Source organism: Perissodus microlepis, chromosome 12 (genome assembly GCF_051167445.1).
Source record: "Perissodus microlepis isolate ML-2025 ecotype Zambia chromosome 12, ASM5116744v1, whole genome shotgun sequence".
Classification (NCBI taxonomy): Eukaryota; Metazoa; Chordata; class Actinopteri; order Cichliformes; family Cichlidae; genus Perissodus; species Perissodus microlepis.
Genome location: NC_140472.1, coordinates 33,359,976 through 33,387,209, shown reverse-complemented (window position 1 = coordinate 33,387,209; position 27,234 = coordinate 33,359,976). Strand labels below are relative to the sequence as shown.

The 27,234-nt window shown below is 41.5% G+C and overlaps 1 protein-coding gene across 3 annotated transcripts in view; it reads left to right on the top strand.

Annotated features, from left to right (window-relative positions):
* The window catches only part of antxr2a (ANTXR cell adhesion molecule 2a), an 83,826-nt gene extending 58,811 nt beyond the window's left edge, over positions 1 to 25,015 (top strand). For all 3 annotated transcript variants that reach the window (XM_084945180.1, XM_084945181.1, XM_084945182.1), the window contains one exon: positions 22,474 to 25,015. In XM_084945180.1, the coding sequence (XP_084801306.1) occupies positions 22,474 to 22,512 (39 nt within the window). In that variant the 3' untranslated portion in view covers positions 22,513 to 25,015. The remainder of the gene's footprint in view (positions 1 to 22,473) is intronic.
* Positions 25,016 to 27,234: the final 2,219 nt, after the last annotated feature.

The window sequence follows — 27,234 nt, the reverse complement described above, 5'->3', positions numbered from 1 at the left end:
ACTTTCCGTGCTTCTAATAGCGGGCGTTTAAAAATTGTACAAGGTAAAATCTTAAAGTTAGATTAAAAAATTGTAACACTCTTAGCTAGTAAACAGAAGACGGTATTTAGGCAAGGAATGTTTTAATAGTTTAACATGCTGAGTAATTTCAAGCTTATGGTGCTTAATCACCATTTTCTGGAACCTAAATTTAACTATGCTTGCCCTTGGGTACCAAAATTATCAAAGTATCAATGCATTAGCCTCGTATTCAAGTAAATATTGTCATATTTTAATCATTTTGTCAGTTTTTTTTAACATAGGAAAATCTGCAAACTTTGCCTGTCTTAAAGCAGGCCTTCAGGGGAACGACAAAACACGTGAGCGTGATTGGTTCAAATGTGGTTAAGCAGCTTGCCTTGCTTAATAGTCCCCGTGCAGAAGACGAGGCGTGTGCAGGATGTGCACCGTAAGCCTCGAAAGATCGAGACAATCTAACTGGATGCTTGAAGTTTGTGCGAACTCGCTAGTTTATGTAAGCTAGTTTACATCAACTTATTTTTTTAGTTAAACAAAAGCAGTAATGAAACATGTGCAGTTACAATATTTAAATCATTATGTGATCATTTCCCATTTTTTCTGTTTGCACAAAACTTAAATGGTTCTCCTGATTTACATAGGCTTGAAATTCCCTTCAATATTTTTAAGGTGAGCAAACTCTGGACAGACGTCTTTGTGCTGTCATCATCTAAGCCAGTTACAGCCCACTGCACTCGTAGTGTCACACTTTGGGTCGTTTGGGTTTCATATTTCTCAAAACGAGGTCTGAAAAATTGTCATCCCACTGAGAACATTCTAGTTTTTTATCAGCACTGCTGTGGAGGACTAGCATGTGATCCTTAGCCCTGAAGTTAAATGCGTGTTTTCTGCAGCACAGGATGAAAATCCTTGCGTACACTTTGCTTTGCCATCTGGTTTGCGTGACAAAAACTTTCTCTCTTTTCTTTTATTGCACGCTGTGAACTTCCAGCCACTCTTCTTCCTCCCCCTTTTCCCAGTCTGCCTTGCTCTTTCTCCCTCCCACTGTACATCTTTTCCTTCCTTCTCCCTCGCCGCCTTTGTCTGCCACCTTCGTGTCTGACTTTGCCCTCCTCTTCGTCTTTCACACTCCCTTCCCGTCTCCATCCTTCTCTGTCCGTTCACATCGGGACGAGGGGCGCTGGGTGCCTGTGACAGTGCTCCTAATTAAGACGTAAAATTGTGGGCAGCAGGTTTCTGAAGGTTACACTGTCTATACTGCGGGAAGTGATAAAGAATGGAGTCACTGATGACATGTGACGTTTTCACCAGGGATGATGCAAACCGTTGCTAATGAAGCCAGAGCTATTGAGGAGGAAGCGATGGGGACAGGGGGTCTCTGTGTATCTGTGTGTGTGTGTGTGTGTGTGTGTGTGTGTTGGGGGGATATTAGCATGTGTGTGTTGATGTGTCTATGTGGCCTCTGGGATTTCAGGGGTAGTATATTTGAGCCAATTAGACAGGTCAAGTACGCGAATTGCTGCCCTGCACTTAGACTCATGCAGTTTATGATGGTCGTGCTGTATTCTGCAAATATAAGATCATTTCTATGGCTGGGTGACGAGAGATGCTGTCATTTACTGACTGTTAATTATCTGCATTCAGACTTGTTATCCAAAGACATTTGTAAAAAGTGTGTGTGTGTGTGATTGAGGGAGTGTGAAGCCTTTCATCAGCACCTTTGCACGTGTTCTAAAGGATTTGGGAGTTTAACCGCTCTATCTGACAATGTCTTAATAATTTAGAGTAATTGGAAACGTTTAGTCTCACTGTGTATTTGATGCTGCAAGGATAACTTGATAATCTAAGTTTCTGTGTGAGAACTTCATGATGCCTTCTGCAGCATCTGCGTTCACCCATTCTCCTGCATATCAGGTGATAAACTATAAGAAGTATCCCGTAACTACAGTTCATGCTATTTGTTTGCATCTCCTGAAGAATTATTTCTTTTTAAGTGCAAAATTTGGTTTCATAATCTGACCAGTACTGTGATTAGACGAAACTTGAATGCTTGAATTTTAAACGCTTTTTGGCTCCTTAAAGCTGCTTTGTGCTGCTGACATGGTGACCTAATCGGGAAATAAGTTTGATCTGATGGTTGTTCAAATATTTTCGAGATATTAAATATTTGGAGTAAAATCATGGTGGGAAAAACTGAAGAATTTCTTCAAGTGAAATTATATTATTATTAATTTATTCTTCAGGAGTAGAGGTCAGATGTTTTTCTCCAAGATGTCACACTGACTTACACAAAGCAGGCAAAGGCCACACATCATAAGACGGTCACAAGTGCAGTGGAAACACTAACTGCACTTGTGATTTTTACCTCGGTGTCTTTCATATAAAATCCCAAAGTTTCTATCCTGACTTTTAGTTTTTGTAATAGCTCTATGAAGCACTTCTCTTCTTCTTTCTTTGTAACCTAACGATATCTGCTGGAGTCGTGCGACTTGTAACGTAGAATTAAAAATTGTGTGTGTGTGTGTGTGTGTGTGTTTTATATTTAGAATATAGTATTTGTCTTTCAAAAACATACTTTTTTATATAAAGAAACAGCTTTGAGAAAGAAAATAAATGAGTGAATAAGTTGCTAAAAAAAAAAGACCTGGCCAAGCGTGCTGTGCTGACTTTCTTTTCTTGAGTTATTCACACTGGGTGCTACAAATACGTTTCCCTTAAAAAGTATTGAGCTTCTATTTCTAAAAGTCCTAATTAAAGAGGTTTGCTTCTTGACTTCTGAGCCCATGCATTGTACTGGCACCAGTATGGAGAAATGTTGAAATGATGGCAAATTACACTAATTAAGATTTAAACTGCCTGTCAGTGTTCAGTGCAGTCATGTATAGATGTAAGAAGAACTGAAATAAAGCATGAGCTGGAAGAATATTTGCATCTTCTGTCAAAAAGTGCCCAGACAGACACACCTGTGGTCTTTGCACATTCAAATTTGGGTTATTTATTGAGGATAAATTCATAAATGATGTAGTGCTTAAGAAGAAATTGTTCAGTCCATTTGTTTCAAATAGACCAGTTTAGACACAATCTATGAAATAAAGATGAGACGATGCTATAGCCAAACACATTTCCATCCAGATGCTACGTCAGTGTCAGATCCCATCGCCGCTGTGTCGAGGGTCTGCTGGCACGCAGTCAAGGCCGAAGCATCTGCGGCGGATGTATGAAACCTGCACGCTGTAAAATATAAAAACTGAAGCTCAAGTCAAGCTTCATCGTCCAACAGCTACGCGCAAGTGAAACTGAACTGAAAGCGAATGCATAAAACATGACAGCTGGCGTTTTCCTTCAAACGAAATAATCTTGACACACTATGTTGAAAAGCGCATAATAAAAGACTACAGAATGAGGCGCCGCTGATTAGCATGCATGTCGCCCTAACAGTACAGCTTGACTCCCCAAAAAACTTGGATACGTGCAGCGACATGCTCTCGGCCAGTTAGCGTAACATCATATGTGGGTCCTCCTGGTGAAATATCCTCTCGAGACTCGCAGTATGCACATAGTAATGAACTGCATGGCCACCAAACTCGCCATTAGGAAAACGGCGGCGATATTAGCCTTTTTAATGCCACGCAATGGAGAGCGGACCCGCTCGCCGTTGAATAATTACACTTAAGACTGAGTGTGTTTGAGATCGGGCTGCAGGCAACTGCGAATGTCTGTAGTCTCCAGCATATGCAAATAAATTACCATAATGCAGATTGTGCTCAGATTTTTGCTCATGGCAGCAGCAGAAGTTGAAACGAGTGTTGACCAACTGCCTGGAAACCCGATTAATTAAACAGTGCAATCAGTGTTACTGCAGAGATTTAAATCGTGAAAAGAGCAGCGACAGAAACTTGATTTTCACATGTGGAGCTTCACATTTGAAGACTTTGAGTCTCTGACTAGAGGCCGACTCAGACTCTTAGCTAATATTGTTCTGATGGATGTTTCGGTGTTGATCTTTTTCAACAAATATCTGTTTTTCTTTCAGTTAGTCACCCCAGTCTGTAAACTAAACTAGTGATAAAAATGAATTCATATTTTTTCTAATTCATCAACTAATTGTTTCTGCAATAAAAGGATTCAGTCATCACTGCTGAAGTAAAACGAGGAGGAAGAATGACTATGACATGACATGACTAGTATTTATCTGACAGGAATCCCTGGCAGCTGTGTGACAAAACTATTTTCTTTTAGGTGCAAGGGAAGACGTTTTGTGATATTGTTGTTGGCACTATGAAACTGAGAACATATTTCAAAATATCTGATCACCTTAGGCACTACACTGCTGGAAAACGTGGTTTAACTCCTCCATTTCTTCTTCTCCTGAACCATAAGCAGTCATGAATTTACAGTAATCAGTAAATGTATTTAAAAGTCAGCTATTTAAATTTCAACTGTTGAATGGAACAAACTTAATACCTCAAAATCATACGAACATCAGTCGTTTTGAAAGGGTTCCAATCTCGTTCTCGGCTGATGTAAGAAGTGCTGACAGAAATGTGACAGGAGAAACTGATTCAGCTCTTAGCTCAAACTCAGACCTGGAAAACGTCATTCATGCACTTTTTTTTATCTGCTGCATCCCTCCTTTCCTTTCTGACTGTATTATATATGTTTGTCTGACTTTGTCTGACCTCTTTGTAAACTCTGTGTTAAAGACGCTGTGTACACTATGAGATTTACATGTTTCAAACGAATACTATGTGCAGCGCTCGCCTGCTTGTGACGGTTAATAGAAACATACAGTTGGACTGCTGGATGTCAGTGTACATGTGGTACAGTTTTCTCGCCGCCGCCTCTAAGCTGCTAAATCTGAAACACGACCGCGGTGCCGCAACTCGACAATCCTCACGAGTTCATTGGTGTGAGCATCTGAGCCCAATGTGAACTCTAGCCCAAATGTGACACGCTGGCTCTGGCCATATGCAAGCTTTTCACCCCTCCTCTCTGTGCTCATACTGGTGTTGTGAGTACACGAGTCACGACTGTTGGCTGTGGCAACACTCTGACTCACATAACCCCTCATAAAAGATCGGGCCAAGCTCTCAGCCCAGGCCAAGCCAGGCCGTCTCTGCATAAGACTGTAATTGATTTGATGGACTGTGTGCCGTTCACACCCCTTCCCCAAACAAACAGTCCGCCCAAGATTTGTCTCCATTGAGACAAAGAGGCAGTGCCCGCCCTCCTCTTGCAAAGAAACACTCTGCGACCGCCGGAGAAGGCAGCGCAGGCCTGCCAAACTTGCTAATTTCACTCCTGTGCCTCAGGGAAGGTTTTAGTGTGCTGTGCAAGGATTCATCATATTGCAAATCAAGGCTCCCGCCCATTGTTGTACCAACTCCCAGGTCACCCAGAGTTGACACAGGTTTGTAGGCAATTTCTTGCCAGCATGGCGAACACTGTTCACGTAGGACAGTTGTGAGAACTGTTGCTGCCTTTGAGAGTTCTTGAACAATCTAGGTTTCTTTAAGTGTAACACACTCCAATCCATGCAAGTACAGCGTGGCCTTTTTCTTTAAAGAAACTCCTCTTGACTTTGCACTTTGCATTACTCAGCATAGTTTTGTCTCAAAGCGTGAGGAGTAACTTTCCAGTGAACTCTTGGCCTCTATAAAAATGTGCCTCTTTCACCAAGTGTGCTTGAACAAGCAGAAATTACAAAAGTAATGTTTTTGTAACTGAAGCAAAAACTTGATTGAACGTTTTATTGTCTGGATGTACAGAGCTTGAAGCACCAAAGGGTGATTTATGTATGTGTTTGCTGATCTCCTGTTCACGATTTTGGAGTGTAAGCTCTGAGAACATGGTAAAGGTCAAGGGCCTGTTCTCACTCCAAAGGCAGCGAGGTGACTCAGTCGCAGTCAGGCTGAAGTTACAAAGGCGCCGTATTCCTGAGAAGATGGCAGGCTAGTGTGTCCGGACTGTTACCCTGCTGAGCAGAGGACGATGACTAAAATAGACTTACTGGTGATAAAAGAGAAAAAGTGGGGTTGTTTTAATGAAAAAGAGTTGATTTATTCAGTTTTCTCCTCTTTAAAATCTTTGGTAAAAGCCAAGTGGAACATAGTATGACTAAAACACAACGCAACAGATAAATCTGTCATGTTCTCCTGACATTGTTTACCATGATAATAAGAACTGTTTGCATTGGGACTTGAGCTCAAACAACAGTAGAGTTTTTGCCCCCTTGTGAAGAACTGTTGACGTACTAAAGAGTCATTTCTTGTTGTGTGTCAGCAGAACTTTATGTAGACCTGAAGTTAAGTGATGACGATAACAACAAACTTACTGATGTTTACGTAGTTGTTGAGCAACATTAAGTGTAACACTATGTTTACCTTGAACGTGCTGGATAACCTGTTAACCTGACTGAACTATTCACCACTATAGTCCAAAAAAGATTGTTATTGCCGTCTGAATGGATATGTTGGGATGTGCCTGCATGAAGCAAGGAGAGCAATAGTGACAACAAATACAACATTAAGTAGGTGAGAAACAACATGGGGGAAAAGAAGGAGCTGGGGTGCAGGTGGGTTGCAAAGTGGTTTGCAGATGTGCAGTAATGTTTGGAAGGCTAAAGCCAGTTGAATGTTTTGAGGGCTTATCAGATGTCAAAGTCAGGGTTTGCAGCTGAGCTTGACTTTGTATCTCCACTATTGTTTTGTTTTTATATATAAGATATTTTGCAGTCTTTATTTTATAGGGATAATATTTGAAAGCAGTCAGAGCAGTAGAATATAAAAGATAGAGGATTTGTTTTAAATTGATACATTGTGTTCAAATACATGCATGTATTAGGACTAACAATGACACTATAGTAAAATAGATACTGTAACATTATTAACATCCACACAGTGTATCTCAGTATGGTGTATATCTAAACTGTTACACAGACAAGCATTAACAATCAGGTGTGTGTATGAGGCCAACCTAGGCTTCATTCATCAAGCATCAGCATTAATTTGGACTAAAAATTTGTATTATTGTGATATTATTTTGAAAAAAGATGATAAACTAACATGCAAAAAACACAGTGAAGCCAAATTACATCCACTTGAATGTTGCTCGCAAAATAAAAACTTGTTTATAGCTTTCCTCATATATATTTCTTCGTCTTTGTGTGTGGGTTGCTGCTTGTGTCTTCTGTGCTTAGGACATGTTCACCCAGCTCTCACAGTTTGTAGCCCATGTTCAAAAGCAAGAAAGACAGAAAGAAAAGCACACAAACACCTCCCTGTAGTCAACGTAGCTTCAGGCTCCTTCTCACGCTGTTATATTTCCAGCATCACTGGCCGGTGATCGCATTATTTACTGCTTGTATTAACATGAGGCTTGATAAGCATATTTTCCTCAGTAGAGCTAACAAGATGCTTTATCACCGAGCCTTTCCGCCCGCCGTAGCAGGCTGCGGCCACCCGCTCGTATTTCCACCCTGTGGTAGTTTACAGCCTCGTAAATAACAACTTTTCTCCAGTCGAGATTTAAAGCTGGAGTTTTTGCCGTAAAATCAGATTTAACTTTGAGCGTGAAGACAGATTTTGGCTGTGATTTATACACCCAGAAGCTTTGGTGTAAATCAGCCGCAAGCTCTGCTAAATAAGCAGAACAACTTTGGAATATATACAACACAACAGCACAGAGTTCAAAGTCAAAATGACAAAAAGGGAAGAAAAAAAAACGAACCGGCCTCTGACTTTGAGTTTCAGTGAAGCCGATGGTTTAAGGTAACATTCTTAAACTTTAGAAAAATCAGATGTATGTTAACTGTTAAAATTGCATATTGTTTGCAACAGAAGTAAAAAAGATATTGTTTAGGAGAAAAAACTGTGCTGTTGTGATTATTAGCACACAAAATAATCCAGAAGAAAGCTTTAAATACCACGAATGACTAATTGAGTGCGGGAGAAGGAACTTTTCTGTCTGTCAGCGTCCAACAATAATAAGGCAGCTACAGATGTTCACGTCCTGGCAAAGATGAAATAAACTACAGTTGTCAGAGAAACTAATAATAACTAATTCATCAGCCCACAACGCAATTATCTCCTTTGTGTCTGTGATTAGACACAATTTGCCATTAATGCTTTTGTTTTACCTTTTTTGTAATTGTAGTTAATCATGTCAGCAGCGCGAACGCTGCATCGCACGTCTTTGGCAGTTCACGCCGGCACATCGTTAGCTGCAAATCTGCATCTTTAATTTGTTGATTAACTCTTAAAAGAGAAACGAGGGGCTGTGATCTCGCTCTCGCTAATTGCGTCTGAAGGATCAATGATTCAGTAATGATACAAATATGAGAGCTTCTTTTCTTTAGATTTGGGAAATCGTTTTTTTAAAGAATCGGCAGGAAAAAAATATGAATATTCATAGCAAATTAAATCCAGCGGAACTGTTAAAAGTGTCACATTCGAGGATAACACCAAGAAAAGTGACACAAGTAGAAATAAGTATTTAGGATTTTAGGTCAACCTAGACCGGCCCTCCCTTTCACCTGTCAACCAGGCAAAAAGCCAAACCCGTTTCCTCCTGCATTAGTCTCATCAGGGACTTTAATGTGTGGCACCCTGTAGGAGGGGACCCGCCCTGGCATGTGCACAAACACACACACACACACACACACACACACACACACATATATATAAACACACCGCCCCATCTTGACAGCTCACTCCAATTACTGGCCCTCGCTGTCGCATGGCCTGCATCTCCACTCAGAGCAGATCGCATGTGACCCTGTCCAGCATGCCGCTGGTAGAGGAGGAAGAGGGGGATCCACGCAGGGAACAGGAGCACACACACACACACACACACACACACACACACACACACACACTAAAAGGACACTTTCCAAAAATCAAGGCCAATCAAAGAGTTTCATTCCAAACTGAGCTCTTCAGCACTTGAAAATATATCTGCCTCCTCTGACGAACACGACTGGCATCGAAGTAAGAGCACATTGCTGCTAGTGAGTCATCTTAAGACCTTTGTTTACAAATAGGTTGTGAAGATTGAATCATCTGTGTTTTTCAAATATTGACAGATTCATTTGAGGCAACAAAGTTTGGCCAAAATGGATATTTGCAATATTTGTATAAAAAGAACCTTTAAGACTAAAAAAAGGAAGTAGTATGTCGGTGGTTTCCTGAAGATGTCCTGTTACTACGTGATGCGTTAATTATGTAAATAATTGGCGTTAATGTTACAAAGAAAACTGGAAACCAAAGAGCTGAAATCTAATGTCAAATTCTTAAACATAGCATTGAAAAAATAGAAAACGTGTAATAGTTCAAAGACACATTTATCCTCTTTTGACTTTTTTCAGTGCTTTTCGTAGTTTTTCTTAACTTGATTATCATCCCCACATTCTTTATTTCTTTGTCGTATTTTGAATGTTACAGATCCATAAATGATGAAGCTAGCATTTGCGGCAACATTTCAAATATACCAACGAAAAAAGTCCGACCGTATTTTTTACTTGTGCAAACAGACTCGCGCTGCAGAGCTGCTGAGTGACTCTGATGAGCATTTACACGTCTGTGAATATCATCAGTGCATTTCTTATTGTCCTGTGGAAGTTTTCTTTCCTTGAGGAGGGGCACGTGTTATTCTGCCACATTTAGCTGGAGGATGCACTGATATTAAAATATGTTTGACTTGATGACGACTGCAGAAATGACTTTCTGTTCATGTTGTAACGCCAGAATCGCACCAGCTGACTCAGAGCGATTGTTGTCACCTCACTGCCGACTGTAACTTTGAAATATTTTGCATTGTAAGTCCAGCATGCACGGTGTTTAGTTATCCCCCAGCGTTGTGCCGTGTCGTCTGCAAAAACCTGTTTGTTTGCTACCTTGCTTCACATTTTTGAAGTGTGGTGATGTGTCCTCGAGCAAAAACATTGACATGTCCAGCAGCTACACGAATCCTATTTGTCCATAATTTAATTATCGGTGCCTTTGTTTACTTTAAATGTCTAACGACCCTCAAGTTTAAGCAGCAGCGAGGTTTGTTCCTTTGAGCTTCACACGCACAAATATTCCGCGTGCTTTAAGTTCTAAAAGATGCTTGTTGATGATGGCCGGGAGACATGATGTGAGCTTATGTTTTTAGTGCAGTTCCGAGTGTTTGTGGCGTCTCTCCTGGCCTCTCTGTGAGGACAGTTGTGGTGATGACGCATAATTTGAAAGTACAGATGAGCCCACTGGCTCTCTGTGGACACTGATACACTGTGGCACCCAGAAGAAAAATTAACAAATGCCCCCCTTCTTTATTTTTGGTTTGGCGTCCTTACTCAGAAGTGTTGCACATGTTATCTGAGCGCGTTGCACTGTAGATCTGAGCTTTTGGGACACTAAACAGCTGACTGTCCGCTGCAGAACTGGCTCATTTTTGTTTTATTTGTTTTGCAGAATTCCGGTGCTGCTAGTTCGCATGTTTTTACCTGAAGTGTGCAACAGCTTAATACCTTTTTTGGAATTTTAGGACAGATTGGATATATTTATTGTGCCCTACTTGCACCAGAGAAACTTTTTCTATGTATTTCAGTAGTTTTATAATGTCGTTCTATAATTTTCTAGTTCCAAGCTGCCCACTTATCTGCTTTTTTACTCCTATTTGAAAGCGGCTTGCATTTTTAGAAACCACACAGACGGCTGAAAAAAGCTCAAACATAAAGTATCATGACCGCTTGGAAGTATTTAAACTTTTATCAAAAGTACACGGCGCTCCAAACAGGTTTTTGGGAGCCATTTAGCACCAGCAAAAGCTGTGACTAGTTCTTCCTACAAGCATCTGTTTAGCACTACTAGCTAAATAAGAGACATAGGAGTGTTTTTGTGAATGCATTACACAACAAATGTTAAAATTGTGCAGTATGTGGGCATCACGTGGAAACGCAGGGAAAGATTTCGTCAACGAGGAAAAAAAGAAAGAAGCCTAAATGCGAGTCTGACGCCTCACGGGTCTCGGAACAGGCTATCGGCTGGCTCGCACGTTGTACAAAAGTACCATTGTACCAGGAGAAGGTGCAGTCTATAAAGCGGCTCTTCCTTGGCACAGAGTGTTTCAGTCTGTCCATTAGCTGTATACCCAGTTGTCGGACTGGAGTGGGTTGACTTGGATGAGGCCTGTCTAAATCGCTTCAGCACATATCAGCCCAGGAACAATCTCTCCTCTGTCTGATCCTCTTGGCACCACTCCACGCTGATCCTCCCACGGTCTCTCTCTCTTATGATTATTTTATCATTTTAAATTCTTTATGCCGCATTGCCGTGGCACCGGCCCCGCTAGAGCAGAGTGACGCGTTGGCCATACAGTACATTCACACTACAGTTATTTGGACGGCGCTCCGGTGTGGCTCTGTCCCGGTCCCTCGGTTGGATTCTGCTCGTCCATTAGTGCCATCTGTGCCTTCATGCGCCGTCTGTGAGGGCCCCGTTGACGCCAAAACGATTGGCATTTCTCTGGAACAACCAGAGGGACGGTGCCCAGAGCTTTTAGCTGCCAATGATGTGCACTTATTCTGACAAAACCAGAGAGGATGGGGGTGAGTGGAAGCAAGCAGGAGGCCTGGGCAGGAAACAGCTGCACCTACAGTACTGCTGCTTCCGGAGATATTGTTTATCTCTGCAGCGAGAAACGCACGATGCAGAGGCTGTTGCAGGACGTGCATGTTAGACATTTAGCTGGTGCTTTACTGAGCACGATGATCAGCTGCGTGCTTGAACAGGTACAGGTACAGATTAGCGCCTGCTTACCAACAAGCTCGTCCTCATTATCAGGTGGTTAAACCTAATTTAACCGAGCACAGACCTCAAATGTTTGCTGACATGTATTTGTGCATTAAAATTACACCTTCTCTGCAGGAAACTGAAAGGTTGCCTTGCCTGCAGAGTAGTTTTTTAGCTTTATTTGCAAGTAAACCGATCACACATGCAAGAAGTTAGAAGTGAAAGAATGGCTGTTCCTCTCTTTTCTCACAGACTTCTTGGAGATTTTGATGTAGTGTTGTTCATAGTTTTTCTGCCAAGTCGGGTAAAAAAGGAGCTACGAAAAGCCGAGGTTATCCCACCAGCATAGACCCAGTAGGAGATACATCTGTCTGCTAAATATCAGGCTTCAAGGTGTTCATTTGATGTGTGCGCAGAAAAAATTAGGCTTGAAAGTTGTGATAACCGAAGGGGAGGATACACGTCCTTGCCGTTGAAGTCATATATAATACAAAATGAACACGTGGACTGTGAGAGACAGTAGAAGCAGTAGCGTGGGATGTGCATGAGAGTGGAGATAATGATCGTGTACGAGGCATGAAAACAAAACCAAAGAAGTGAAGAAAAACTAAGAGGGCGAGCACACAGCAGCCAGGCGGGAGAGCAGGAGTGAGAGAGAAAGATGCAAGTGTGCCAGCAACAGTTGTATTGTCTGGAAACACTGGGCGAGGAAGGGGCTGGGGTCTTCACAGCGTAAACGCATCTGTTTTATCGCCTCCGGGTCGCGGCAGAGGGCGGAAAACAGAGGAAAATAAAGGCTAGTGTGTAACTGAGACGTGCAAAAGCTCGACTGCTGTGAGTTTGATGCACAGAGAAGAAACATTAACAAAAAAATCTACAATCTAGATTCTTGTTAATGTTAAATGAATCAGTTCTTAACTATAACAGCTCTCAGATTTCTGTAGATCTGATCTGTAGATCTGATCTTTTGACTTTGGCCGCTGACTTGCTGTAATGGTTAGAAAACGAACTCTGCTGCAAGATCCTCCCGATCTGATCAACACAGTTTTCAAAGTTGCAGCAGAAACGTAAAAAAAGAAGCAGCCCAAATAACTCGACCTTTTTCTTTTCTGCCTTCAGATTTTCTTTTCCGCTGAAATATTCTCCTGTCTGCAAGAAATGGGAGCCAGCAATGCTCTGACAGTCTGCAGACCATATGCTGCTGCCTGTTAGCGTAACTTTTTTACTGCAAGCTGTCACTCACTCCCTCTCTGCTCCCAGGGTCAGTCAAGTAGCCATCAGAGCCCGATTTCCCATCATCCACCGCTTTATTCACAGAGAAGCAAAGCGGCGTCGCAGTGTGAAAACCCATGAAATATAAATATAGTGTAGAGAATTCAACTTTATCGTCATGCAATTTCAACTGCAAATCCTAGTTACTAAATTATTAAAGATGTCTGAATGTATATATCAGTACTACACAGACCTGGATATTTAAATTTAATTCCAGCACAGTTGCTGTGGTGCACCCGTGTTTTCGTTGTGCGTGTACAATGACAATAAAGGGCTATTCTGATCTATTCATTCTATTCTATGCTAATGTATTAGGGGCTTGGACACAGACTCTCTGGAGGTGTCTTGCATTAGAGCAGCAGTGGATATTTCAGGTTGGGATCATTGTCATGTTTCTGGAGACAACATCTTAGGAGCTTTTTTTATTGTCTTGCTGAGGGAGGCTGCAGCCATTGGGGAGTGCCCCAGGTTTCTCAGCAGAGCTCTGTATAATCAGTGTGATGATGAATAGAATTAACAGAAGGTGTCAGTGATATTTAAACGGTGGCCAATTAGTGTATTTAAAGATTCACAGAATATGTTCTCAGTTATTTGGAGATTCTGGGCGGAGCCTTTCTGTGTGCATGTTCTCCTGTGTTTGTGTGGGTTTTTTCCGGGTACTCCAGCTTCCTCCCACAGTCCAAATGCATGCAGCTAGTGGGGTTAGGTTAATTGGTAGGACTAAATTGCCCATATATGTGAATGTGGACCTGTTCAGGGTGGAACCTGCTTCATGCCCTATGGTAGCTGGGATAGGCTCCGGCACCCCCACGACCCTCATAAGGACAAGAGAAGAGAATGAATGGATGGAACAGATATCACAGCAGACGTGATGCAGTCTACAGTCTCTTTGGGACTAAAGTTCACATATCCAGGGATGTGCAGTTTCTGCACTTTTGGTTTGCAATAGGTTTTTTTCTGGTGTGAATTAGACTCCTTGGACTTTGTGCTAACATTTTCTCCTTTCTACCCACTGATTCCTTGTTGAAAATGTATTTCAGTAAGTGTTTTCTATGCAAAACCTTGGTACACACAAATATTGATCCATTAAAGTAAATTGCAGCATATGCAGGACTTCTAGCCTCAGCTAATTTTCAGACTTGACATGGTTAGGTTTTTAAAACACAGTATTGTCGGACAAAGATGTGGAACCAGCAGTAAAGGAAAGTCAAACTGAAACAAAGTATAAGGCAGAAACAATGACTTTGATATTTTATGGATGTGTGTCTCAAATTTTCGCTGAGGGTCCCATATGTGACCGGTTCATCAAGAATTTGTACACCACTCTGGACGTTGAGGAATTTGACTAGTTAACAGAACTCTACCCTCAACCATATCCGACACTTGTGGGATATATTCAGAGTTTAACACCCAGCATCAGTGTTGGATCTTTTACTGAAAGGAAGCAAATTCCAGCGGCCAGCTTAGTCCAGAAAACGGATGTTGTTACAGGAGCACGCAATCCAGTCTGTGCTTTATCTGTCTGCATACTTTTGACCATGCAGTTGCACGTTTTTGGTAGTGACACAGAAGCTTAATGAGTATCAAAGTGCGTGTAGTATTGTGGCTCACTGCACTATAGTGTTTGCATATACGCACAGCTCTTAAGGCCGTTAAGTAAGAACGGAAACTCTTTCCTGTTTTGGAACTTTCCTCCTGAAAGTCTTACTTTTTTGCCAGCTTCTTCCGAGCTATCTGCTGAACTTCACAGCAGTACTGAAGGGAGTTACTGTTTTTTCCTCCAATGTACCTTATGTGCTTGTGTAATCTTTATTCATCTCTTTACAATCAGTAGAAATGCCCAAGTTGTCAGCGAGCATCATGTATTTGGCCGAGTCTCAGGTGGCTCTGATTTCCCAGCAGGCCAGATGGCAGTGCTGTGTGGGCAGTGTATATGTGTGTGTCTGTCTTTGAGCATGTGTGTGTGTGGACGAGGGGCTGTTAGAAGAGGGCCAGCAGCCTCATGAAGGGAGGATTGCTCACACTCTGGCTCTGTCCTCTGTCCCCGTGCAGCTGTGCTTCTCCGTCCAACTTGAACTTTTAATTTGTTCAATATGTGGCAGAGGACACCGAGTAAAACAGAACACATGTCTGGTGGCTGAGGCTCGACAGGCAGGGACTCGAAGGGGAGGATGACACCGCGCGGAGTTGTTTTTTAACATGTCGAAGTCTGCTGCTTCCGGGAGATCGTGGATTTCATAAGGGAATAGTTCACACCTTTTTTTTTAATCAAGTGTTTGCTTTCTTGTACTTGGGTTTGAACCAACGCTGCACAAATACACAAGGTGGCTGCGTGTTCTTAAAAGTCTCAAACATTTACTAATAAAAAACTTAAAAAGTATTAAAATCGATTTGAGTTCACGTCACGTGGATATGTTGGTGGTACCAAACGGAGAGAGCATATAACCCCAGTTTTAGCTTCTTTACACTGGCTTCTTGTCTCCTTCAGGATCCAATTTAAACTTTTACTTTTTGTTTTTAAGTCACTTAATGCCCGAGCCCCTCCTTACCTGTCTGAGCTCCTCTCTGCCTATGCTCCAGGAAAAACCACGAGGTCTAGCTCAAAACTAATGCTGTCCATCCCACGGACTAATCTCAAATCCCGTGGTGATAGATCCTTCTCTGTGGCAGGTCCCACACTTTGGAATAGTCTCCCCTTAAATATTAGATCTGCACAAACACTTGAGCAATTAAATCATTACTAAAGACACATTTCTATGCCCTGGCTGTTAACACACTATGACCCAAGCATTTTGGTCTTATTTGAATTAGTTTAGTTATTGTTTTAATTCTTTTATTGTCCTATTATTGTTTTTTTATTGTTATTATTGTATTACAGTGTTGCTTTTTAATACCATTGTTAAGCACTTTGTGCAGCATCAGCTGTTTGAAATGTGCTATATAAATTTATTTGACCTTGACCTTTCAATTTTGTAGGAACATCACCGTGTGAATTCCAGCACACGGTGGTGTTAGTTAAAGTTTATACGGACTCTTCTGGTCTGTTTGTCTAATGGTAACAGTGGGATGCTTAATTCACGTAGCTTAAACATCTTAAAAAGACAAAAATCTCATCCTGCAGGTCTCTGAGACAAATTATATTTGCTCCTGCTTTAGACGCACTGAGATAGTGTGATTCTGCATTATTGACTCAGTTAATTTTTCCTGTTTTTTTTATAAGAAATAAATTGAAATTGTTATGAAACACAACAGATTAAGTTAAGTTCTCTTCAGATCACTGCTGTCAGTGTGATTTTAAAAGTGGATGTTTACATTTTTGTTGGGCTCACAGAAGTCTTAAATAAGGTTTAAGAAAAGAGCTTAAATTAAGTTAAATCAAGTTAATCCATAATGTAACTCAGGAAACAACAACATGGTCACATGGTATCGGATTTGTCTGTTTTTGGTGTTTTGTTTATGAAAACTCAGCCGATTACTAAAACTAAGCAGCTTATAGCTTAGTTCAGAAACCCTAAAGAATTGATTCCTTGATTTTTTTTGAACATGGAAGGAAACTTTGCATTCATCTTTCATAAAATTCTGTCCCTGAAGAACCTTCGTATTTATTAGTTAACAGGATACCCGGTGAATCCACATCCGTTGGATGGTAGCATATATCCATCCCTGTACAGCATCTACTTAAAGTCAAAGTGTGAAGTGTAGCAGTCTCACAAAAGAATAAAAAATCACTGGTGTCTAATCCTTACTTTGTATTATCTCATTCAAAACATATTGATATAAAGATAAGCCGTGAATCAATCAGGAAAGTTATCAGTGTTTGTTATCGATATCTCTGACCCAGAGAGGGAACACGGACTCGGGACTAGATTGGTCATGACAGGAATGTTAAAATAGTCATTGAATTAGTCTTAAAATGCATATTTATCCTTGATCTCATCAGCACAGGCTAGTGTGTAATGCACTGCAATGCAAAGGCAGTAAGGCCCTTTAATACAAAGGAGGAGGGGGGGCAGATCAAATGTGGTGCACTGATATTAGTTTCCTGCACAAACAGAAGAAACATGAAAAATATGAAATGAAGTCCTGAGCAAACTCTGGCAGCTAAAGCTAAAATGTCATAAGTCTCTCACTAATATGTGATTTAATTTGAGAGAATGATCTTCACACAATAGTGAAATAGTTCAGAGAGGATATCAAGTAGTATTTTGGCTTTTACACTGAACCTCGGGGGACTCCTGTGGTTTCTGGAGGAAGGATGTTTACCTCGTCTGGGTTGAGGCCTCGGCGTGACGGACTTGTTCATCCCAGAGACGTGCAGTTGATTTGTGGTGTGGTATCTGCTGAGGTGAGGAAAACAGCCTCCTGTGTTTGTTGCCATCTGAAAGTGATGTGATGGAGGTGACTGTGTCAAAGTAACATGCACGCGAAGTGTAGTTTTATTTTTCATCTCTCTGAGGCAGCGGCACGACTGTTGGACGGTCTCCTCACTTTTATTTTGATAGTTTAGTTCCTGATGACCACCTGTGGTACTTAACATTTAACAAACACACTGTTAAATTCGCTGTCGTTGCTGTATTCAGACCCATGTAGCCATCTCTGATCTCTCCTCTCTCGGTCGGACAGACTGTAACTCCATCATCTTGAGCTTCAGAGCAGTAAAGAAACTTTTATCACCAGCTCCGGTCCAAGATGGTGGAGGTGGTGTCCGAAAACAGGATCAGGAAGTTAGCGATCTGAGGAAGCTGATTGTTGCTTTGTTATTTATTGTTACAAAGGATTTATGATATTATCTAAAAATTTATTAAAAGATTTTGGGTGCACATGCTACTGCTTCATATACAGCGAACGTGTTTCATTGGGACAAGTCTCTTATTTAGTGGTTTAAATTTTGCAGACAATCGATGGATACAATATTTCATAAGTGTTAGAAACATTTGTTGCAGTCGTGTTGGACGTATGATCTTTCTCATTGTTAGGGTCACTACTCTGACATATGATGCCCGAGTGTGCATCATGAAAAACCGCGGCCTGACCTCGTGCCACGCGTGGTCACTGTAAGAGAAATGCAACATGCATAACTGTACGCGAGTACTTTGCAGTATGAATTTGCTGCTCAGCTTATTAACATTTTGTCTCAACCAGAGACGAGTGTTGGAATAATGAGTGATGAGTGTTGCTGTTGGATTAAGTAAGCCCTAGATTAACTAAGCTACTGTATACGCTGCAAAGCCCTAATGTGGAAAAAAAAGTCTCTGTTCTGGTAATAAAATCTTTCAAAGCCTGTAGCTTATCACTGCAAAATAAGCATCTTGCAACTGGATTACAACTCTCATGCTTGCAAGTGTTTTCACACTACAGTCCAGATGGGAGATTCGTTCTGTAACCTAAATGGATTCTTCTTTTCGTGCATCTTCTTTTTTTTGGTTTCTGATATTGTAAATGTGACAAACTATACAATCAATTAATACACCAAGCCAATACAAACATTTGGAAAGCAGCTAATTCTCCATCAGCTGTGTTTATTTCCAGCAATCTCCCAAAAACGCCGATGGAAAAACATTTCAAACTTGTTCTGACAAACCCAAGTTTTTCTTTAGCTTATAAATCATTGATGGTTTACAAGTTATTTGCTTAATTACTGCAAGAAAGTCTGGAATGCATGCTCAGGTTTGTGTTATTCCAGCCAACAGGGGGACCCAGAAAGTTGTCAAGGTGTAAGTCCACCCTTGTTGCGCGTGTCCCAAAACCCTGCACATTCAGTGCCTAATGCGTAGGAAAGTATTCAGCAGTGAACGGAAAATAATATTTTCCGCTTCTTTAGTGAAATGAAAGCCGGGTCCGCAGCTGTGCCGGCTTACTAAAAGCATTTCATGCACAAACATTTCAAACGCTTCAGACTCCAGGTTCATCTGCGTTCATGTCAACAGCAGACACAGTTCACTCTAAATAAGTTCGCGAGGACCCGAGTGATTGTGTGCAGATATTGCTTTTAAATAGAAAGTTGACTCTGGAAACAGTTGCAGTGTACACACACACACACACACACACACACACACAAGTTATGAAAGCTGGTTCGCTAAAGCCAAAGCTTTCTGAGGTTATGTGACATTTCTTGAAGAGTTTACACAACCTTACAGACTTTGTCGACTCAAGTCATCCCCTCTCCAAGTTGATGTCAGTGGTCAATGCATATATACATGCAAACATACAGTATACAAATGCAGTAAATGAAAACACTGAAATAATAAAAAGGTAGACAGGGACACCTTAAATATTGCAGTTTCATATTACTGAAAGGCACCGAGATGTTTAAACCTCACGCAGACATGTGGCAGCCAATCTGTGGTTCGAATTTGTTGTGAAAATGCACGACTCGAGTACAAAAAGAAGGAAAAGTACTGCTCCTTAAATTCCCTGTTAGTTCACTGAAGCTTTGCTGGTTATGATTTGCGGGCTCGTTTAATAGCAAGAAAAAAAAATCTCGCAGAGTTTAGTCGCCACTAACAGTTTGCAGAATCTCACAACCTCGTGCAGCAGAGATCTCCAAAGAGTTGTGGGGGACTCGAGCTGCTCAGGGTGTGAACGCTGCGAGAGATGAGAGTCAAAATCACACATACAAACACACGCACACCAATTCACTTCTGGAGCTGTGCCTCAAGTAACGAGCCGACAGTCCAAGTGACAAACATGTTGTCTGAGGACTGGACGAACGTGGACCTCTGCGGCTCCTCTCCGCACGCCGCGAAGGCCTCCTAACACGGCTGCGGCGTAGGTGGCGACAGCCCCGATCAGATTATTATTCCTTCCACTTTGGAAGTTTTTGTTCTCGTGCTGAGAGTCTTGCAGAACAAAACTGTGAGTAAATGGTGCGTAAATCCTTTGATTTTTATGGTGTTTTACCTCTGCGGTACGTTAAAAATTATCACAACCTTAAAGCATTTATTTTGTTTATTTAATATATTTATTCATTTATTGCAAGCTGTTTCCATTAGTTTCAATTGAAAGCCAGCGGGGTGTCTGTAATGAACCTTATTAATCACAGTCTTCATTTGGATTTGATGACCCTCTCTGACCTACTCCCCCTTCCTCTCGTCTCCGCACCTCTCCACCTCCCCGTCTGACTAATCCGACCGTCCATCCGCGGTCACGCTGCCGTCCGTCTGATGAGCCTTCACCGACGCTCCGTGCTGACATATTCAGACTATTGTTCTGCCGCTGCAGGTGGCACAGGTGGGCCTCCGTCTCTCCAACATGGCCCAGTTACAATGCAGCGCTCCCTGCCAAGTCAGGCCCCGTTTATCCGGGAACAGGGGAACTGGAATGGGTTTGACCGTATTGTGCTGCACCTGCTTCGCCCTCGCACCATATCCCCCTGCTTCGCCTGCCATTCTGCCACTGCAGAGAACGCTTCTTCCCTCGCAAGCCCCCGCGACATAAAACCCGTAAAATCCACTGAACTTAGCCGCTCTGATGGCCGCGGCCAAAACAGCATCTGATGTGCCTTATTTGTTGACTGTGTGAGATTAGTTGCAGAGGGTACACGTCGAGGGGCTTATCATGCAGAGATGGAGCAAAGCCCCCACCCCTCCACCAAACACCCACCAGCCTTGCCAAATAATGAGAAATGGAAGAATCTCCAGCTTGTCTAAAGCCCTTGTCACAGTCGGTCCGTGCACACTTCTGCTCCCGAGCCAGACTGTAGAGCAGATACTGTAAGAGCTCCGGGACCAGAGGAGCTGGCTGCTGAGCTCCACATTCAGCAGGCAGCTCGGGAGCCAAAGTCCTGGTCATTTTTGTTCGCCGTGCCTCAATAGGAAGCATCCACCTGGACGGCGTTAGGCCTGCATGTGAAAGAATGTGCTTTTGTTTCCACAGAAGGAGAAAGAAGCAGCTGTAGCGCTCGAACATGTGCACGTGTCACCGTGTCGGTACAAATGCAGCGCAGGAAATGAATCGGGGCCTTTCAGATGAAATCTTCAAAGCGTTTCAGCTGCCTCTGTGTTGAAAAGCAGAAATAAAATGTTCATCTACTCTTTGCTGCTGTGAGTCAGTGAGCTGCTCTTCCTGCAGAGCAATGCAGCCGTGCAGAAATCCTGATTTTATAAACCCTGCCAGCCGCAGTACCTGTTCATGAGTTTTGCAGGACTTGCATAAAAAGCAGGCTGGTTTTTTTCTTCTTCTTTAAGCTCATAAATCCCATAAAGGTTTGATTTAGGGATCATTTTCCAGAAAAAATCAAATGTATAGAACTCAATCGATCATGTTAACGATGAGATTACAGAAGCTTTTCACACAGGCAGCCCAGGAACGCCCTCGACCTCAGAAAGTTAAGGGTCCAAACTGTACTGTTGTTATTGTTGAATGTGTGAATTGACCATTCGCCAAACCTAAACGCCAAAAACTCCATGCAGAAGATCAGGAGATGTTTACATGCGCTGGATTTTCCTGTTTACTCTCCTCTTGTGCAGTTGGTCTGTGGCCTGTGACCTCTTGGCCTGTGTTTGAACCAGATCTCTCGCCTCACAGAGGGCGCGAGCTTTGCATAATAAAGAATCAGTGAAATTACAGAACAACCCAGTAAAACAATGAGTGAAAGACAAATTCCACAGCTAGCATCAGTGAATGAAGTGTAGCTGAGCACCTGGATGATGCTGGAGTCAGGCTAAAGGAAACTGAGAGAGAGAGAGAGGAGGCTCACGCAGGCAGAGATGTGAGGATGGAGGCTGACGGGCTGCTGGGGATTCGCTGTGCGAGAGCTCCCTCTTGGTGCCAGTCAGCCTACTGTTAGTGAGCAGGGCGCTGCCGCACAGAGAGGCTCAGGCAAAGCTACAAACACACACACACAAGATAAAACAATGCACAGGGACGACTGAGATCTCTTTTATTTTGAGCTTGCTTTATTTTTAAAGCACTGCTGCAGGGTCACCAGTTGATTCTTCGTTTGATTGAAGCTGAGACAAAGATTTCAGCTCAGTGTAGATTTTGTTTCATTTGATTTATTCTGAATATCCATCCCGGTGTGTTTACACGCGCTCTGTGTGTGTTTATGAAAATCTTCTTCAGTTTGGTTTTTGATTTTTTTTTTTTTTTTGTGCATGGGGAAGGGGATTGTTTTGTGAGACCTATATCAGTATTTTATAATATAATCGCAATATTGATTGATTTATTTTGCTGTCTGAATTATACTTTTCTTTTTTACCAATTTAAAGAATATATAATATGTATAGAAATATCTCCCACAGGAATACATGTTTTCAAATTATGCAAATTCAAAATCAAATGCAAATCATTTTATTTAATATTAAGACATTTTAAAAAAATGTGTAATTTGCTTGAAAAACTGCAGTAAAATGCAAAGTGGACGTTTATTACTAAAGTTTTAATCCTCTCGGTGTGTGTGTGTCATTTTCAGGGCCGGTGTGTTAATTTCAGCCGTGTGCAGCACGTGTAAAACAGAAGAAGAAGAAGAAGAACTACTGTGTGAAAACCAGCATGTGCTGATTGCTGTGGACAAGAGAAGAATTTCAGGTTGTTCTCAAAGACGTGTAGCCCTGCAGCTAAAACCACTATCTGTTCGCTCTGCTTCACTTTGTGCACAAAGTTTCCCCCTCTGGTTCTTTTCCTCTCTGCAGTTTTAAAAATCACACAAGGGGAGAACGATAGTGCTCTAATTTTCATTTATTAAGTTATTTACTAGATTTTCCTCAAACCAAATCTTTTTATTTAATAAAAAAGGCCAAAGCAGGAATGCAGCGCGCCCCAGAACTTAGCACTCAGACACGGTTAGCTTTTCATGCGCACCAAAGGCTTAACATATTCTGACCATATTGCAGCTTCTGTGAAAAACCTCATTTCGTGGACACAGACAGAAGCTATCTTTAAAAAAAAAGAAAAAAACATGGAGGAAGGGGCTGTTTGCCTTTGGCGTGGAAGTCGGAATAATCCCAGAGGGCCTCGCAAGTGCAGAAGTCCACTGCCTTTTGGCAATGTCTCATCACAACTCCTCTCCAACTTCGGCAGTGCTGGATGCCTGGCGGCTGCCCTTTGACTGGCTTATCTTGTCATTTTAACACTGAGAAGTGCACACGCATGACAAATTGTAGACAGGATGCCCCAAGGTATTGGAAGGCACCAAGACTTTGCCCTTTAGTTTTTTGTTTTTTTTTAATACACCTTCCTTTCATTATGCACTCGGGACAAGGAAATTAATAGAGCGTTATTCGACCGCAGGACAGCCTCCTGACCGGGGTGATCTCCAGCTAGGTTTGAGGGATTGATGCCTTTAAGACCTTGACATGGTGCTTGGTGTTTTTTGCCCCTGTTTTCAGTTCAGTCTGCTCCCTGCTCAGTAAGGCGTAGCACATCACAAACCATAAACAGGCCTATCAGTTAAGAGTTTTAAGATATAGATGCGGCTGCCTCGACACTGCCCGACTCTCCGTCTCAATTCTCCGAGGGCTCCCGAGCTGCGTCGCAACTCGCTAGTTCGCTCAGCAGCGGAATATCAAAGTTTAATTAAAATAATTAAAGGCAACAGCAAGCAGCAGCCTGTGAAGACCTGGCTGTCTGTTTTTTATGCCTTTTGACATTGAATGACCTATTACCGCGTTATTCACAGGAAAAAGAGGACACGGCGCCACGGTGATGGTGCACCACGTCCAAAACGTAAACCCAAAGCAGCGGATGCGATGGACGGATAAGTATTGTTCATTTCCAGAAATTATTTCGTCCCCCTCCCCTTCCTCCGCCCCAACCCAAAAAGGAAGGGATATGTACTTAAATATATTGTGGATTTCTCAAGCGCGCTGTCACGACGCCAATCCCAAATGATGTTAGTGTGAGCGGAAACACTGTGGGGGAGGAAAGGGGGCAGCAGCTGAAGAAAAAGGCTCGAATGATCCAGTCACTTTGGATACCGTACTTCAGACGCAAAATGGATATTCGAGTCGAAACCTGACAAAGCGTGCCGGCTTTGACGGGAAGCGGTATAGACAATGACCAGTGGCTGGGTCAGTGGGATGTCTCTGTGCAAGCAGGGAAGCTTATCAAATGACACTAAAAATAAGTTCAACAACCATCAAGTTTGAGGGGGAACGGGCGAGCGTCTCGCATTCGGTGGGCACGAGGGTGCGTGAGACGGGCGGCGAGCAGCACGCCGGACTAATTATTCCTTTGTTTCCTCTCCGTCCCGATCGGAGGGACATAAATAATTCCGAATCGAATCCTCGGGGTGCGCTGGTATTTATGTTCGACTTAAACGCTTTTAGCCTCTTGCATAATTTTGCAGGCTGACATTTAATAGGCTCATCAGCTCTGGACTTGCAGGGGACGGAGAAATTTTAGCACTTAGATCTTGTCTTCTTTATGTAGCGACCGAGAGCACGGGAATATTATTAACCCAAACTAATGACATATTTACATAGCAGTCACAACACAACTCATCCTGCTTACAGCATGTCACAAGTCACCGCTGCGTCCCCTCCCCACACCACATACGCCGTTGTTGTACATTTAAAGGTAACAAATCAAATTTGCTTGTACCTCTCTGTAAATTAATGCTTTTTTTTTTTTTTTTTTTTTTTTATAAATGCAAGTATTTTTGTACTTTTTTAAAACATCTTCACAACAACTTTAAACTTCATATTTTGATTTTTGTCCACTTTTAACAAATTCCGGCTTCAGTTCGATATGCATGCACAACTTTCTGTATCGGCTCATTTCATGTGCACAATTGTAAATTATCATTTTAATAGATAAAGTCTTTTTTTTTATATTCACGTAGAACCTTAAAGACCAAGTTCGACTCACATTCGTGTGAGCCGCTGCGTCTTTTTTGTTTTTAAAGCTTTTCTGAGTTTTACACTGTTTTTATTTTTAATCTGACGATTTTTTTCTGTCACTCTTGTACACTCTGCAGTCTGTTGTATCAAATATACATTCAACAAAAAAGTGAACAGTGTTTTTGTGTGTGTGTGTTTTTTTTCTTCCTCTTTCTTTTTAACACATGTGTGCTGGTAGGGGTGGTCATGCTAAAGGCTATCTTTAATTGGGCCCTTACAGATTTATAGGGCCCGACAGGGAACATGATTATACAGAGTGTGTGTGGACAGAGTGGACAGTGTGCAGCCTCTCCCCCTGTGAAGTCAGTCACCGGAGGCACCACACACACACACACACACACACACACACACAAAATCCCTTCAAGGTCTTCAACGCCCCAAAAATGAGGTCTTCCATTTAGTAAAAAATATGCGCTCGTACACCTTCTGCTTTATCCACATTTGCATGCTGTGACAAGATGCCAGCTGAGGTGTGTGTATGTGTGTGTACGGGTCAGTTTGTGTGTGTGTGTGTGTAGGCTGTATATACAATAACCCCTCCGCCATGTTGAGGAAGGATTTGTTGTGTCACGAAAACACTTTTTTTCTTAGTTTAGATGCTTCACTCATGAGTGTTGTTCAGCAAAATCTGATTTTTAATGTCCTTTCTGGTATTTTAAACATCGAGAAATAATCTTGTGCAGTCCACGAGTCAGTTTTGAAGTATAGTAAAGATGTTACTTATTCATAAAACTGAAATTGTCTTCAGATACCAGAATTTTCTTAGTAAAACCCTTTTTTAAAAAAATGAATAAACTTTTTTTAACGTTACAAATAGATGAACCAAAATACTCTCAGCTGTTCACATGAGGTTGTAAAGTCATAACGACTGTGTTTGTGTGTTGTTGTTGTTGTTGGTTTGTGTTTTGTTTTTTTCTAGAAAATCATAAAAAAACAAGTCAAATTTCATGAAACTTGATGTAGAGACGGAGGATGAACAAATCTATTCAAACGGCACAAACGAGGAGCAGTTTCTTTAAACCTGCATGTCTAGACATCGAGCTTTTACTTTAATCTATCAAAAGTAAAAGTCAGCAGAATGTTGTTAAAGTACCGAACAGACCCGCACGCTGTTTACTGAATTTATAAATGTAGCAGTGATCATCATCTCACAGTCAAACGAGATCTTTAAAGAGTCTCGATTTCTTTTTCCTCTGAAACAAAAACACAGGATTAAGACTAATTAACACTGTGATTTAATTTAATTGTAATTATTTATTATATCCTTATAGAGCGATTTTTTTGTCTTCTGCCTATGAGATCAGATTAACTTTGTTGATCCCACACAAAGGAATTAAAGTAAAAGCAGTTTCAGTGTTCAGAAGAAATAAGTAGATGGAAGATGATGCCACTGGGGAATTAATGTTTTCTGAATAACTGACTAATCAATCATTAAAATTAAAAGTATTCAAAATGTTCCCAGTTATATAATCACAACACACACAAATGCATTGACATATTGACAGCAATAAAATAGGAGTCACAGTCTGATCATTTCCTTTCAAGTAACTGAAATCTGACAATTTTTACAAAGACACTGAAGAAAAACTCACTTATGGCCTTTAATTGTTGATTAGTCAGAAAGATTTTCTTTTAAAGAAAAAAACCTCTACATGCAGCATAATTCAATAATGAACTAAATCATGAGAAGACTCTCGCCCCTTCACTTAGCTTTTAGAAAACAGAGACATTAGAAATCATCTTTTTCCTAAAAATGAAATCGCACAACTCTACAAACAGCTTTAGTGAAATATCAGTTCGTCTGCTCTGTTTACCGTTGTGCTTAGGACGGCAGCTACACGCGGGGTTGTTTTAAACAGAACAGGCTGCAGGAAGCACTTGGTGATAATCTGACTTTAGTATTCAGCCCATAAAAGTTGACATTTCTAGACTGAAGTCTGGTGTATGACGACTTCCTCCACAGGGTGGGTTTATGTAGAAGCTGGCCTCTGATTTTAAACTGCAAACATCAGATATTTATATTAAACACATTGAAATAAAGGAATGAATTAAAAGATAATAACTACAGAAGTAAAATCTGGCAGGCATGACTAATCTAACTACAGGTAAAGATGTGGTGATGATCAAAATTACATTTTTGCATTTTAACTGTTTTTATTTAATACTAGCAAATTAATTTGTAGGATATTACAAAACACGTGTGTTCTACCTCAGCCTCGCTCTAACTGGATGAACACTGCTGCTGTTTCAAACACGATGCAGTTTCATTTTGTTAATGTATAAAGTTTTTTTTCCTTCTTCCTGCATTTTGCATGATGAATTTCCTCCTTTAT